Source organism: Physella acuta, unplaced genomic scaffold (genome assembly GCF_028476545.2).
Source record: "Physella acuta isolate Inbredline_101_S28 unplaced genomic scaffold, ASM2847654v3 ptg000967l, whole genome shotgun sequence".
Classification (NCBI taxonomy): Eukaryota; Metazoa; Mollusca; class Gastropoda; family Physidae; genus Physella; species Physella acuta.
Window position 1 is genome coordinate 193,093 of NW_026732484.1, and position 14,007 is coordinate 207,099.

At 32.1% G+C, this 14,007-nt stretch overlaps 1 protein-coding gene across 1 annotated transcript in view; it reads left to right on the forward strand.

Moving 5' to 3' along the window:
* Nucleotides 1-12,105, forward strand: part of LOC131953970 (collagen alpha-5(IV) chain) — a 41,168-nt gene extending 29,063 nt beyond the window's left edge. The window contains exons 32-41 of the mRNA XM_059317425.1: nucleotides 2,602-2,799; nucleotides 2,969-3,154; nucleotides 4,866-4,999; nucleotides 5,208-5,352; nucleotides 7,297-7,422; nucleotides 8,391-8,598; nucleotides 8,779-8,891; nucleotides 9,250-9,455; nucleotides 9,657-9,743; nucleotides 11,060-12,105. Of these exons, the coding sequence (XP_059173408.1) occupies nucleotides 2,602-2,799; nucleotides 2,969-3,154; nucleotides 4,866-4,999; nucleotides 5,208-5,352; nucleotides 7,297-7,422; nucleotides 8,391-8,598; nucleotides 8,779-8,891; nucleotides 9,250-9,455; nucleotides 9,657-9,743; nucleotides 11,060-11,347 (1,691 nt within the window). The 3' untranslated portion in view covers nucleotides 11,348-12,105. The remainder of the gene's footprint in view (nucleotides 1-2,601; nucleotides 2,800-2,968; nucleotides 3,155-4,865; nucleotides 5,000-5,207; nucleotides 5,353-7,296; nucleotides 7,423-8,390; nucleotides 8,599-8,778; nucleotides 8,892-9,249; nucleotides 9,456-9,656; nucleotides 9,744-11,059) is intronic.
* The last annotated feature ends 1,902 nt before the right edge of the window (nucleotides 12,106-14,007 follow it).

A 14,007-nucleotide genomic window follows, 5' to 3' on the forward strand; every position in this document is an offset into this window, starting at 1 on the left:
CAAGAAGAGGAAGTTTAACACTTTGACCATTATAACTTACATGAACCATACACTCTCCTATTACCGGAACATTGTCACCAGTGTATGTTGTTAGACACTTGTGACACGGCTGTAGAGACACTGATCCTCCTGTGACAGCGTCAAAATCTTTCTTTGTGATGACTGTTAGAGATGCTCCAGTGTCAAGTTGGAAGCTGATGCTCTTACCGTTGATATTAACTAGTACATTGATGGGAGCATGACTTTTTGATTTCACAGAGAACAGGTTGAAATCCGGCTGCGAATCAGTTTGAGCATTTTCACAGGTAGAGTGGTTCATTGGTTGGGTTAGGTAGTCTTGGTGAGAGTTAACATAGTGCTGCCTTTGGTTGCGGTACTGTCTTGACTGGCTAGATTTAGCAACAGACGAAGACTTTGCAAAGCAGGCCTTGGCAATGTGACCTTGCTTACCGCACTTATAACAAGTTGCTAACTTGAACTTGCACCGATGAGATGCATGGGGACCTTTGCATCGATGACATTTTTGATAATTATTACTAGATTTAGATCTAGGATTTGAACGAGCAGGGTGTTTAGCATAAGTTGGAATGCTCTGATGGGGTGGATGTTTATTGACTAACCTGCTGTTTACTGCATGGATCTCTGAAGGTGCTAAAGATCTCGCCGCATCTGATGACTGCTGGAATGACATTGCAAGTTGTATTGCTTTTTCCAATTTTAGATCTGACTCGAGCAGCAACTTTCTTTGAATATCAGGGCTGTTTACACCTGTCACAAACTTTTCACATAGTCTGTCAGACAGCGTATCGCCGAATTCACAAAATTCACTTAAATGACGTAAAGCAGCAACATATTCTGATATTGACTCGTTTGGTTGACGAGTCCTACTGTCAAATCTAGCTCGACATAGAAACTTTGATGGGGTAGGCGCATGGTGGTCTGTTAGCAATTTGCTCAGCTCGTTAAAGCTCTTGGTATCTGGACTAGCTGGTGCGCATAAGTCCTTTAGTAGCCTGAATTGTTGAGGCCCTATGACTGTTAACAAAACAGCTCTCTTTTTGGCTTCTATCGTCACGTCGTTAGCTTCTAGGTAAAAGCTTAACCTCTCTAGGTAATCTTGAATGATTTCATCATTCGCATCAAATTCTTTTATTTGGCCATACAGCGCCATAATTCTAGAAATAATTAGCTAATAAGCTCTAGCAAACCTCTTTTTTGCGTAAGTAGGTGCTCTTTCTAGTGGATGTTTATCCTTCGTCGCCAAATGAGGTAGATTGTAATGACTGACGAGAAGCCGCGTTGGTTGTTAACAGTCTTTATTATGTACAGACGCCATGATGCAAAGAGAGAGAGAAATGGCGAGAGAGAACTATTTATAGATAACAACATGTAAGGGACATCACTCAAGATAACAATATAAATATAATACTAATACAGAGAGTGAGTTCCCTTGACCTCACAATTAACTCAATCTATTACAGTTAGTATTATTGTCAATAAAATACTAGCTTAGGATGATGGTTAGTATTATTGTCAATAAAATACTAGTTGAGGATGATGGTTAGTATTATTGTCAATAAAATACTAGCTTAGGATGATGGTTAGTATTATTGTCAATAAAATATTAGCTGGGGATGATGGTTAGTATTATTGTCAATAAAATACTAGCTGAGGATGATGGTTAGTATTATTGTCAATAAAATACTAGTTGAGGATGATGGTTAGTATTATTGTCAATAAAATACTAGCTGAGGATGATGGTTAGTCTCAATAAAATACTAGCTGGGGATGATGGTTAGTATTATTGTCAATAAAATACTAGCTTAGGATGATGGTTTGTATTATTGTCAATAAAATACTAGCTGGGGATGATGGTTAGTATTATTGTCAATAAAATACTAGCTTAGGATGATGGTTAGTATTATTGTCAATAAAATACTAGTTGAGGATGATGGTTAGTATTATTGTCAATAAAATACTAGCTGAGGATGATGGTTAGTCTCAATGAAATACTAGCTGGGGATGATGGTTAGTATTATTGTCAATAAAATACTAGCTGGGCTGGGGATGATGGTTAGTATTATTGTCAATAAAATATTAGCTGGGGATGATGGTTAGTATTATTGTCAATAAAATATTAGCTGGGGATGATGGTTAGTATTATAGTCAATAAAATACTAGCTGATGATGATGGTTAGTCTCAATAAAATACTAGCTTAGGATGATGGTTAGTATTATTGTCAATGAAATACTAGCTGAGGATGATGGTTAGTATTATTGTCAATAAAATACTAGCTTAGGATGATGGTTAGTATTATTGTCAATAAAATACTAGCTGAGGATTATGGTTAGTATTATTGTCAATAAAATACTAGCTGGGGATGATGGTTAGTATTATAGTCAATAAAATATTAGCCTGGGTTGATGTTTAGTATTATTGTCAATAAAATACTAGCTGAGGATGACGGTTAGCCTCAATAAAATACTAGCTGGGGATGATGGTTAGTATTATAGTCAATAAAATATTAGCTGGGGATGTCCTGAAATTAATTAGGTGCTGTATCTTTTGAACAAAAGCTTATAGTGTGTTGTATTCTTTAGGTATTGCTGGCCCGGATGGGGATGAAGGATTGCCTGGTGCAAGAGGAGACGCTGGGCTAGCAGGTCTTGCAGGACTGGATGGAATTGATGGAGAAGATGGAATTCCTGGAATACCTGGCGATGATAACGTACAAGGAGATAGAGGAGATCCAGGGGACCCTGGTCCTGTAGGTCGTAATGGACAGGATGCTGAACCAGGTGAGGCTACCTTTCAGACATCACAGATGAGTTCTTCTTTCATGTCACTTAAATTTTAGTTTTGCTTCAGATGAGTTGTACAAGTAATTGATTTTCTGTTTTATTAATTTGGTGTAAGAAAGTTTTACATTTTTTTAAATATTGAAGTACAAAACTGTTTGTGATAAAGGATACCCTGGACCTCCTGGAGATGAGGGAATCCCTGGAATAAGCGGAATGGTGGGAGGCATGGGACTAATGGGAGAAAATGGAATACCTGGAGCTAAAGGTGCCAAAGGACCAAAGGGTGACAGAGCGATAGGCTCAAAGGGTCAGAAAGGACTTGCTGGCAGCCCTGGACCTAGAGGAGATGAGGGTAACTTATTACTTTCTTATTAAAAGAACATTTTCCTAGAGTCAGATATCTAAATATCCTCTGCAACTTTGTTCTCGATGGAATGTTATACCTTTGTATACGCTGTATTGTTTATACTCTGTACAAATATCACATTTCTCAGCCAGCTCAGTGGCTTCATTCTCAATCTGCTCAAATTCTGATTCAAATTCATTTCTCCAGCTTCTCATTTCATTTTTTTTAAAATATGAATTAATCTAAAAGCTGATAACACATTAATACTACTCTCTGTAAATAAATGGATAAATTAAAAGCCTTAAAATCTTTTGCAATGCAAGAACTAGTGCTGTCTTTCAAAAGCCCATTTTGTATCACTAAGTTTCATTGTTAATGAAAATGATTCCATTTTGTTGCTCCTCTTTCAGTATAAAGACGAGGTAGACTTCCAGTAAAAAAAATGTTAAAATGCTTTCCAGAGTTCTGATCATTTGTGCTTGAATATTAGATAAAACAGCATCTATGAGAATTAAATTTAAATTATGAGCACAGCAGTGTGTAATGATTGCATGGGGAGCTATGTACCTAACTCGTTTTTGTAGGCCTGATAATTCACCAGACACTGTGTTTGTTATAACTGACCATTAAAATGACAAACCAATACATCTGTTACTATATGTTGTAAACGTAAACGCTTCATAAATGGTATCATGTTTTAACACTAGACTAGTACTATAATAATGCTTAATTGCTGCATGAAAAGAAATCCTCCCCCCCCCCCTGACCTCAGTACTTCATCATATACAGAGTATAGAGGATTTATTTTAAGCAACAAAATATTCTAAATTGAGTCATCGAGTCAACAAAACTGGACTTTGCAACTCTGTCTATGTGTCCTTCTGTCTGTAAACATGATAACTTGACTACCGTTACAGCTAGGTTGATGAAATTTCATTTATAAGTATTCTATCAAATTTGTAGTTCTGTTTCAACTTTTCAGTGATTTCCGGTAAACAGAAGTGGAACTTATTCTACTATTGGTTTTTCAAAAGCCTCATACTTAAGTACTTTTTCAGTTAGAAGAAATTTCACATAAATGTAGAAAATCTAATTTTCTGTTTTCTGACAAAGTTTGAGTAATTTCCAGTGACCGCAGTAGTACTTTACCCTATATCCAATTTTTCAAAAAACTGATAAGATTTTTTTTTACTTGATTCCTCTGTCTTTCTTTATAAAGTACTAATGTTCCACACTATTTAACACAGATTATTTGCTGTTCATTTTTTGCGTAATTCTTTTCTGCCAGATTCTATTCTATTTTTGAGAATTTAATATTTGAAAATTTTTTTTTTAAATGTCTATATCCTGACTGAGTGTTATGGGGAGATCACTCCCACTTTATTTGCTTTACTGGTTACTTTAAAAACATGACCTATATATTCATTTTCTAATGAAATTCTTTTTTCTGTAGTTTCAATACCATAATCTTGTTTGTTTTCTAAATAAAATAATGATCTGTATTATTAGAGCTAGCATTGATAGCTATAGTTGCCCAAAACTAATTGTGTTTGGGGGGGGGATGATTATGAGGAATTGATATATCTTAAATATTTTTTTTCTTTACAAGGCATTCCAGATCAACAAAAATTAGTTTTAAAATGACAACAAGCTGACCTTTTCACATAAAACTGTCATAAGATTTTATGAATTAATCAATTTTTTTTAAAATGTACAGGAAGACCTGGGCAAAAAGGAAGACCTGGAATTAATGGTCTCAGAGGCCTTCCTGGCATTGATGGTGAAAGGGGCTTCAGAGGACTAGATGGCTGGCCAGGAGAACCAGGGAAACCGGGTCCACCTGGGGAAAATGTGAGGATTATTGATTGATGTTCAAACCTGGGATTATATGAGATTATTGATTGATGTTCAAAGCAGGGATTTTATGAGATTATTGATTGATGTTCAAACCAGGGATTATATGAGATTATTGATTGATGTTCAAACCAGGGATTGTATGAGACTATTGATGTTTAAACCTGGGATTATATGAATTCCAAATTTGTAAATTATACTGCAGGGTTTTGTGGGAGAGCCAGGTATGGTTGGAGACCCTGGAGACTTTGGTGATGATGGTCCAGATGGATTTCCAGGCTTTCAAGGTTTTAAAGGTGAAAAGGGATCTCCAGGACCATTTGGAATGCCTGGGCAAAAAGGCAGGAAAGGTAAGCAATTAAATTCTCTTTAAGTATACAAAATCTAAATTTCTAGGAAGGAACCACACCATTGGTTTTATAAACCCTCATGAATACAAAGATAATACTAAGTTATCATACGTTTGTCTAAAACCCTGCTCTAAATCTACCCCAAGGCTAATAAACAATTTGGCGTCAGTGCAACCATGGCTAATCCCATAGTGGTTAATCCCTAACCTTAATCTAGATAAAAACCAAAAGATAATCAACTAATCATATATAATTTTATTACAGAAAAATGGAACCACTGCAAAATAAACAAAAAAAAAAGCACACAAAAATTAACATGCAATGAATAGTTACAGTGAATTTATATGCTGAGAGTATGTTTGTCATTAAGAGCAGAACTACAGTCCTGTAAATTAAACAAATAGTTTTAATCAATAATAAATGTAATTTTTATTTTATTTATTTATGCTATTGTTTATAACAGTATTGAATTTTACAACTAATGTAATTTTAAAATTATTTCTCTTTCCCAATGTAACTGAACAAATACTGTGGTCCAAAAGCATTTGAAGGGGTTTGAGAAGTTTATTCACTACCCAACTGGACTTATTTGTACTTGACTCAGGTCAACATTACTAATCTTACATGTATGCTAAAGCGTCAGGAGGGGGTGGGGGGGGGGGGGAGACTGCACGGGATGACACCATTTAGGTTTGTGACAAAAAATTGAATATATAGAAGAAAGATGCTTCATATTTCTAAGTAACAGTCAATGATGCTTTGTTTGACCCTTCTATGATTGCAATCTGTTGGTATAATTCTCAAAATATTGGCACATGTAAGTCTAGTGGTAGGACCTCTTTGTGGTCATGTATTTGTGATGCCCTCAAAAATGACATTTTTAACCCCATCCCTCTCCGTCCACTTCTTTAATCTAGCTGCTTCCGGTTTTCATAAAGAGCTCCGAGAGGATTCAAATGTTGTATAAATCTCTTTGGTCTTTATTTAATTTAGGCCTACTCATTTTCCTATACAAAAAAATGATGTTCATGGGTCATCCAAAAAGTGCATAGATTTTAAAAAATTAATATATCCAGAAAAAAATTATAAAATACATATTCTCATGCTTATACACATACATATGTGTATATATTATACATGTATATGTATATATATATACCTCACCTGGATGAAACCCAACCAGTGGCGGAACTAGAAAAAAAGGGCCACCCTGCAAAAAAATTCAGGGCACATATATACACACATATATACAAACACAGAATGCAAACATTGGATACTCATTTCTGGCCCGATTGGGTTTTAAAAAAAAAAAGTAATTGCTTTTTCATTTGTTTAGTACAAATATATTAAAATAAGCTTATGAGCACCCCTATTTAACTATTTAAAAAAGGGAAATAAGTCATGGAAGTGTTTTGAACGTTTGCCTATCTTTCACACTACAGCTCAGGCTTATATTTTTTTATGCAACACCATGTGTTAGCTACTGTATAACATCACTACTAGATCTGTTTGTTATTTACAAAAGCTTTTACCGTCAATTCAAAAATGCAAGAACATTTTTTTTTAACTACAAAAATTTTATTATGGTTGGCTATGGGCCCCTAAATAGTGTGGACCCCCCCCCCCCCTGTAGTTACGCCCCTGAACCCAACCTACTGCATCCATGCTAGACAAAAAGTTTTGCAATTCAAACACATATATAAGAAGGGGTTAAAATATTTTCAGCTTTGTTTCTAGAATCTTTATGTGTACTTATATGAGAGAAAAGTATAATTATAAATATTCAAATGTATATAAATAAATAAATATATATATATATATATATACACATTATTTATACACATATACAAATAGGCAAATATGTAAATGTAGGTAATTGTGTGATTTTATGCTAATAGAATATTTTATATTTTGATTTCTTAAAGCTAAATAAATATTTTACAGGTGATTTAGGTGAACCTGGTCTCGCAGGTCCTAATAATGTAATAGATGGTCCCAAGAAACCTGGAGAAATCGGAGAGAAAGGTCGTAAAGGATCTGCTGGTTTCAAAGGCAGTTCAGGGGAGAGGGGTATGTGGCACTCATTGAATTTTTATTTTTTAATCTGTTGACTTCAGGTAAAATCTTATGCTAATCTACATTGAGATCTATCTGAGAAAATAAAGCTAAACCACAAGCAGTTTTTCAACCACAATCAAAATAATCACTTATTCCTCATTACAGCAGCTACTAGGTCAATTTTATGATATAAATGTTATTACCTATCTAAAACTCTTACATTACGAAACACTTTATTGATCAAAAGCAGCAAAGTAAATAACTCTTGTTTTGGTTTATAAAAGGTAATAAAAATGAAAAGTTTTGCTGGCCTGGTACTTAACAGATATTTTGGCCTCCAAAATATAAATAGAATTTGATTTAGTTAATGGGGTCGTCCATAAATGATGCCACACGCTAAGGGGGGTGGGGAGGGGGGGTTAGGACATATGTCACTGCACAGTTTTAATTCTACCACATAGTTTTTTACTATATGTTGTCAAACCACCTCATAGTCAAACAACTCATGGTCAACGCCCTTATAGTCACAGCACCTGTGGTATAAGAAAATCCTACCATGATACATCACATACTATTGGCCTACTGCTATATTCACATGTGTTGTCAGATCCTCAAGGACTATCTACATTTTAACTCCATAAAATATTTTAAAATAATCCTTTCAACTTCTCATTGCTTTGCTATATAATTGGTTACCTACGTTCTTCATACGGATGCTGCAAAATTATCTTTAATGCTTTGCCTACCATTAGCAATTTAAGTGATGAAAACATACTAATTCAAAAGTTATTGTGGTGGGGTGGCATGTGACATCATTTTTAGGAGGGGGGGGGGTTCTGATTTTTGGTGATGTGTACATAGGGGGCAGGGGGTAAAAATTGCAAAAAATGTGACATCATTCATGGTTGACGCCTATGCATATGATTATGTTCATAATTATTATTTTAAATGTATTCTTCACATTTTTCAATACTTTCTAGGTCTAGATGGTATGGATGGTAGGCCAGGTATCCCGGGGATGGTGGGGGATGTTGGTTTAGATGGTCTATATGGTCCTAAAGGCTTACAAGGCTTGAAAGGCAGACAAGGAACTGATGGATTCCCAGGAAGTGTCGGCACACAAGGATTACCAGGCGATCCAGGTGCTCCTGGATCACCTGGTACTGGTGCAGGAATCATCTTCACCAGGTGAAATGATGATAGTCATTTTTAGAAAATGATTCAATAAATTAATATCTTACTTGTATTAGACAGTTAACTTATTTGAGGATCAAGTTAGTGGTTGTCCTATCGTATAAAATAAGTACTACTGGCATTTGATTTAAATGAATGTATCCAAGATTTTAAACCACATATTTTTTCATTTAGACACAGCCAAGATAGCCAAATACCAGACTGCCCACTGGGTACCAATAAATTGTGGGACGGCTATTCATTGCTCTTTGTCATGGGTAATGGACGTGGTCATGGGCAAGATTTGGGTAAATATTATTTACCATCATTAGATATGAAATAATAGCAACAAAAACAATCGTAGGATTGTTCATTAAAAAAATACAGTTTATTCATTATGTGATTACATTTTACTGTTATTACGTATTACAAAACTGATACAGAACAACATAATTTTAATGTTCAGTTGGTAAACAAGTATAGAAGAAATTATGCCTAATTCACAATCAGAATAAATTTTTAATGTGCATTTTTTTTAATAGTGATTTAATGGAATGGCTGTTAATAATACTTTTATTAGTAGTAGACCTACATTAAAATCTTTATTATGTAGTTCTAAAATGTAAACTCACTCAGAGTGGATTACTGAGGCTAATAATTTTGTAGGTACTGCTGGCTCCTGTCTCCGTCGTTTTTCAACCATGCCCTTCATGTTTTGTAACATCAATAACGTGTGCAATGTGGCATCTCGTTCGGACTACAGCTACTGGCTGAGTACACCACACACAATGACAGCCTCCATGGCACCTGTCACTGGTGAGGAGATCCGACCCTATATTAGCCGGTGCAGTGTATGTGAGACTCCAGCACCAGTAAGTTCATGTCTTATTTAGGTTAGATTTGTTTTAAACTAATCAAATTCGGCTGCTCAAATTTTAACAATGTCAAACTAAACTTTCTCAAGTCTATATGAGAAAATCACTTATATTTTAATGTTTCTCTGAATCTAGAATGTATTTGAATTTAGTCACATCCGCGTTGAAAATTATATTAGCTTTGTTTTTCGCTTAAAGATTATGGCAGTACACAGCCAGACAATGATGGTTCCAAGATGTCCAGTGGGATGGTCTGACGTTTGGATCGGCTACAGCTTTGTTCTTGTGAGTTATTTACAATTTTTGTAATACTTTAATCTGCATTGTCAAAATATCATTACCAATGTGAATATAATATAGTGTTTTTTAAAAGGCATCAAGTCTGCTTTATAAATGAACTTAAAAATATATAAACATATATATATATATATATATATATATATATATATATATATATATATATATATATATATATATATATATATATATATATATATATATATATATATATATATATATATATATATATATATATATATATAGTATATATATATATATATATATATATATATGTATATATATGTATATATATGTATATATATGTATATATATGTATATATATATAGATATATAGATATATATATATATATAGATATAGATATATATAGATATATATATATATATAGATATATATAGATATATAGATATATATATAGATATATATAGATATATATAGATATATATATATATATATATAGATATATATAGATATATATATATAGATATATATATATAGATATATATAGATATATATATATATATAGATATATATAGATATATATATATATAGATATATATATATAGATATATAGATATATATATATATATATATATATATATAGATATATAGATATATATATATATATATATATATATATATATATATATATATATATATATATATATATATATATATATATATATTTATTTATTTATTTATACACATATATTTATTTATTTATTTATTTATACACATATATTTATTTATTTATTTATTTATACACATTTATTTATTTATTTATTTATTTATACACATATATATATTTATATATTTATACACAAATATATATATATTTATTTATACACAAATATATATATACATATATATATATGCACATATATATGCACATATTTATATACACATATGTATACACATATATATATATATATATATATATATATATATATATATATATATATATATATTCACATATATATATACATATATATACACATACATTTACATACATATACATATATACATATATATATATATATATATATATATATATATATATATATATATATATATATATATATATATATATATATATATATATATATATATATATATATATATATATATATATATATATATATATATGTATGTATATATGTATATATCTATGTTTATATCTATGTATATTTGTATGTATATATGTATGTATATATATTAGTAAATTCACAACTTTCCTCACCAACAAAAGATTTCTGCCTGAGAATGTTATTACCTTTAAGCAAAACGAAAATATTTTTTTCAGAGCACTGGTGCTGGTTCTCAAGGTTCAGGCCAGGCTCTTGAGTCACCTGGTTCCTGTCTAGAAGAATTCAGGTCGCAGCCATTCATTGAATGCCATGGCCGTGGCACATGTAATTACTATTCTGCATCATACAGCTTCTGGATATCAACAATAGAAGCTCAGGACCAGTTTAGGCAGCCCCTGTCAGAAACCCTCAAGTCTGGGGATGTGCGCAGGAGAATCAGCCGGTGTGTGGTGTGTATTAAAGATTTTACAACAGGCCCTCAGTTCTTTAGGATGGTCAAGTGATTGTAATTAAGCATTTAGTCATTTTATAATAATTTGTCCTCTCACTCAGCTTAAAGATTAATGCTTATGTATCAGTTTGCTGAATGCTGTGGTTAATTGTTGAGAAAGGAAGCTTGGCTCTTCTAGACAGGTGTTAAAAGCTCATATGAAATTTGTCTCTAATTTTTTGGGTCAGAAACCTTTTATAGGAATACTGTACCATTTTCTAAATTAAAAAAAGTTTTATAGATTTTCAAAGTTTGTACTTATAATGTTAACACTTTTTAACTTAACGGTTCATGCAGGCTCAAGTACTTTATAAACAACCTTTGTATTATACTGTTTTGTGTGATGTTACAATACATAATGTATATTAGAATAAATGTGGTGAGAATTAGGGAAAAACATTTTCCCTCAATTCCAAATGAAAACTGATTTCAGTGGTGCTATGTTTCATTAAGTTAACTTTATTTTTAACTTTCAAAAATCTGTGTACATTTTTATTCATTTGTTTTTTCTATATTCATTAACTTTACGTATTAGAATTATGATAGTTAAAGACACTGTATACCTTTTACCAGATGTTAAATATCCAAGTTGTATTTTCATCATAAAATGTAACGTGAATTACATGAGCATCTGAAATAACTAACCTGTTATGAGTGCCTTATACTGTGAATATAAATGAAATATGCATTTATCCATTTAAATTGCTTGTAATATTTCTAAATGAGAAGAACTTTTTAAAAGAAATAAATAACTTGTTTAAAAACATAAGGGATTTAAAAATAAAGAATTGTTTTTTAATTGTAGATTTCTAAAAAAAACAGCACACAAGAAAAATTATTAAATCTTATGATATGTGTGTAATGTCAGTTTTTTAATTAAAAACAATTTTAAAATCTTGAACTTCCAATTTTTTGAATAATATAAAATAAATTGAAAGTTAAGGGATCATGCACGTATTATACAACAAAAGGGGTCAAAAATTTATGACACCTGCATGTATGGGGAGGGGGATCCAAAAAAATAGACTTTGGGGGGACGGAGTGGGGGGGGGGGTCCATTTAGATGTCCATATGTTACATTTAACATCAAAATGTGCTTACATTCTAAAACAAACATAAATCCTGTTTCCTGCATGTAAAAAGAAAAATTAAGACAACTGTGCTTGTGTTTTAAAAACCATCACAGCGTGTAAATAAAGCACGGTATTCATATCTACCCTAACATTATTGCAAGTGTGTCGTCACTTTCTGAAACACTCAGACTGTCTGGAGTTTGACGTCATCTATGAACGATCCCTAAATAAAAATAGTACCTCTTTGGTAAGCAACCGATGAAGTAAACAGAAATAGAGGGATGATCCCAAGGAGGCCTTGCGACTTAGTAATTTTATAAATGCTAATATTGATTATTACATCCAAGTACAGAAAATAACAATTTTAACATCCCCCCACACAAATTTCTTAACAATTTGTATGAGTTTTGATTGGTAATGTGGAAAATCCTTGAGAAGAAATATGTATTTTTGACGTTTAAAGTATACTTTTTTTCTCTTCACTCTAGTTTCTAATAATATTTAAGCCTTATAATAACATTACCGAATGTATTAAAACCGTATTATTGAAATAGTTAAGTTGAAGAAAGTTTTAAAAAGTGTACTTTATTTGGACGTCCACACCTGGAGGGGGGGGGGGGGGGGGAGGGTCTAAAATTCAAAAATTTTGTAGACATCATAAATGGTTGACTCCTAATGGGGGGGTTAGGATGGTTTAACATTTTGTAAGATATTGCATTGTGAGACAGGGGTGATATACAGCCATGAAATTTAACACTGCCTTTGATTTGCTTTTTATATTTAAAATGGTCTACATACATACACATAAATTGGCGTAAGTATCAACTGATATTTTCTTTATTATTCATTATAACTGTTTTTCATTTGAGTCTTATGTGGATGTAACAATCAATTTCCTATAAAATGTGATTCTTGTTTTGTTTTTAAATCATTTATCTATGTCCATATACAAAACAATGTAAAAGTAAAAGCACTATCACTTACTATTAGAACAAATGTACTTAATCAATTATAGTTTTACACTTAAATATCTGAAGTTTTAATGAAAGCTAAATAATAAAAAAACTTGACAATTCTACCAGTTGTTGGGTAAAATCCTCAAAATTAAATATTTATTGTATCAAATTAATCTGTAGTTGGGTGGGGAGAAAACTTTCAGATTTTTTTTTGTGGGGGGGGGGGGGGGGGGGAGGAGAGATTACACTGGTAAAAGTATATGCTTTCTATATAAATTCTATTTCTTTGTGGGAGGGGGTAGACATTTTTTCTAGCACTGAAAAGATACCTAAAAGCAACTCTGGGGGTAGGGGGGTATTAGAATTATAATGGGAAAAATAGGGGTTAGCTGTTACAAATGTAACAGAACTATGCAAAATATAAATAGATATGGGGAGAGGGTAAAATGTTTTATAGTGTTCTATACTATGTGCATGAACCCTTACAAATGTAATGTTTGGATTTGATGCTGTTTCTTATAAAATGTCCTCACAATCCAGCTGAATAAACACCACTCAGCCATAATATATTAGTTGACATTACTTCACACAAACAAGTTTTTTCCAAAAGCATATTAATAGATTATCATTTGTTCTAACCAGCA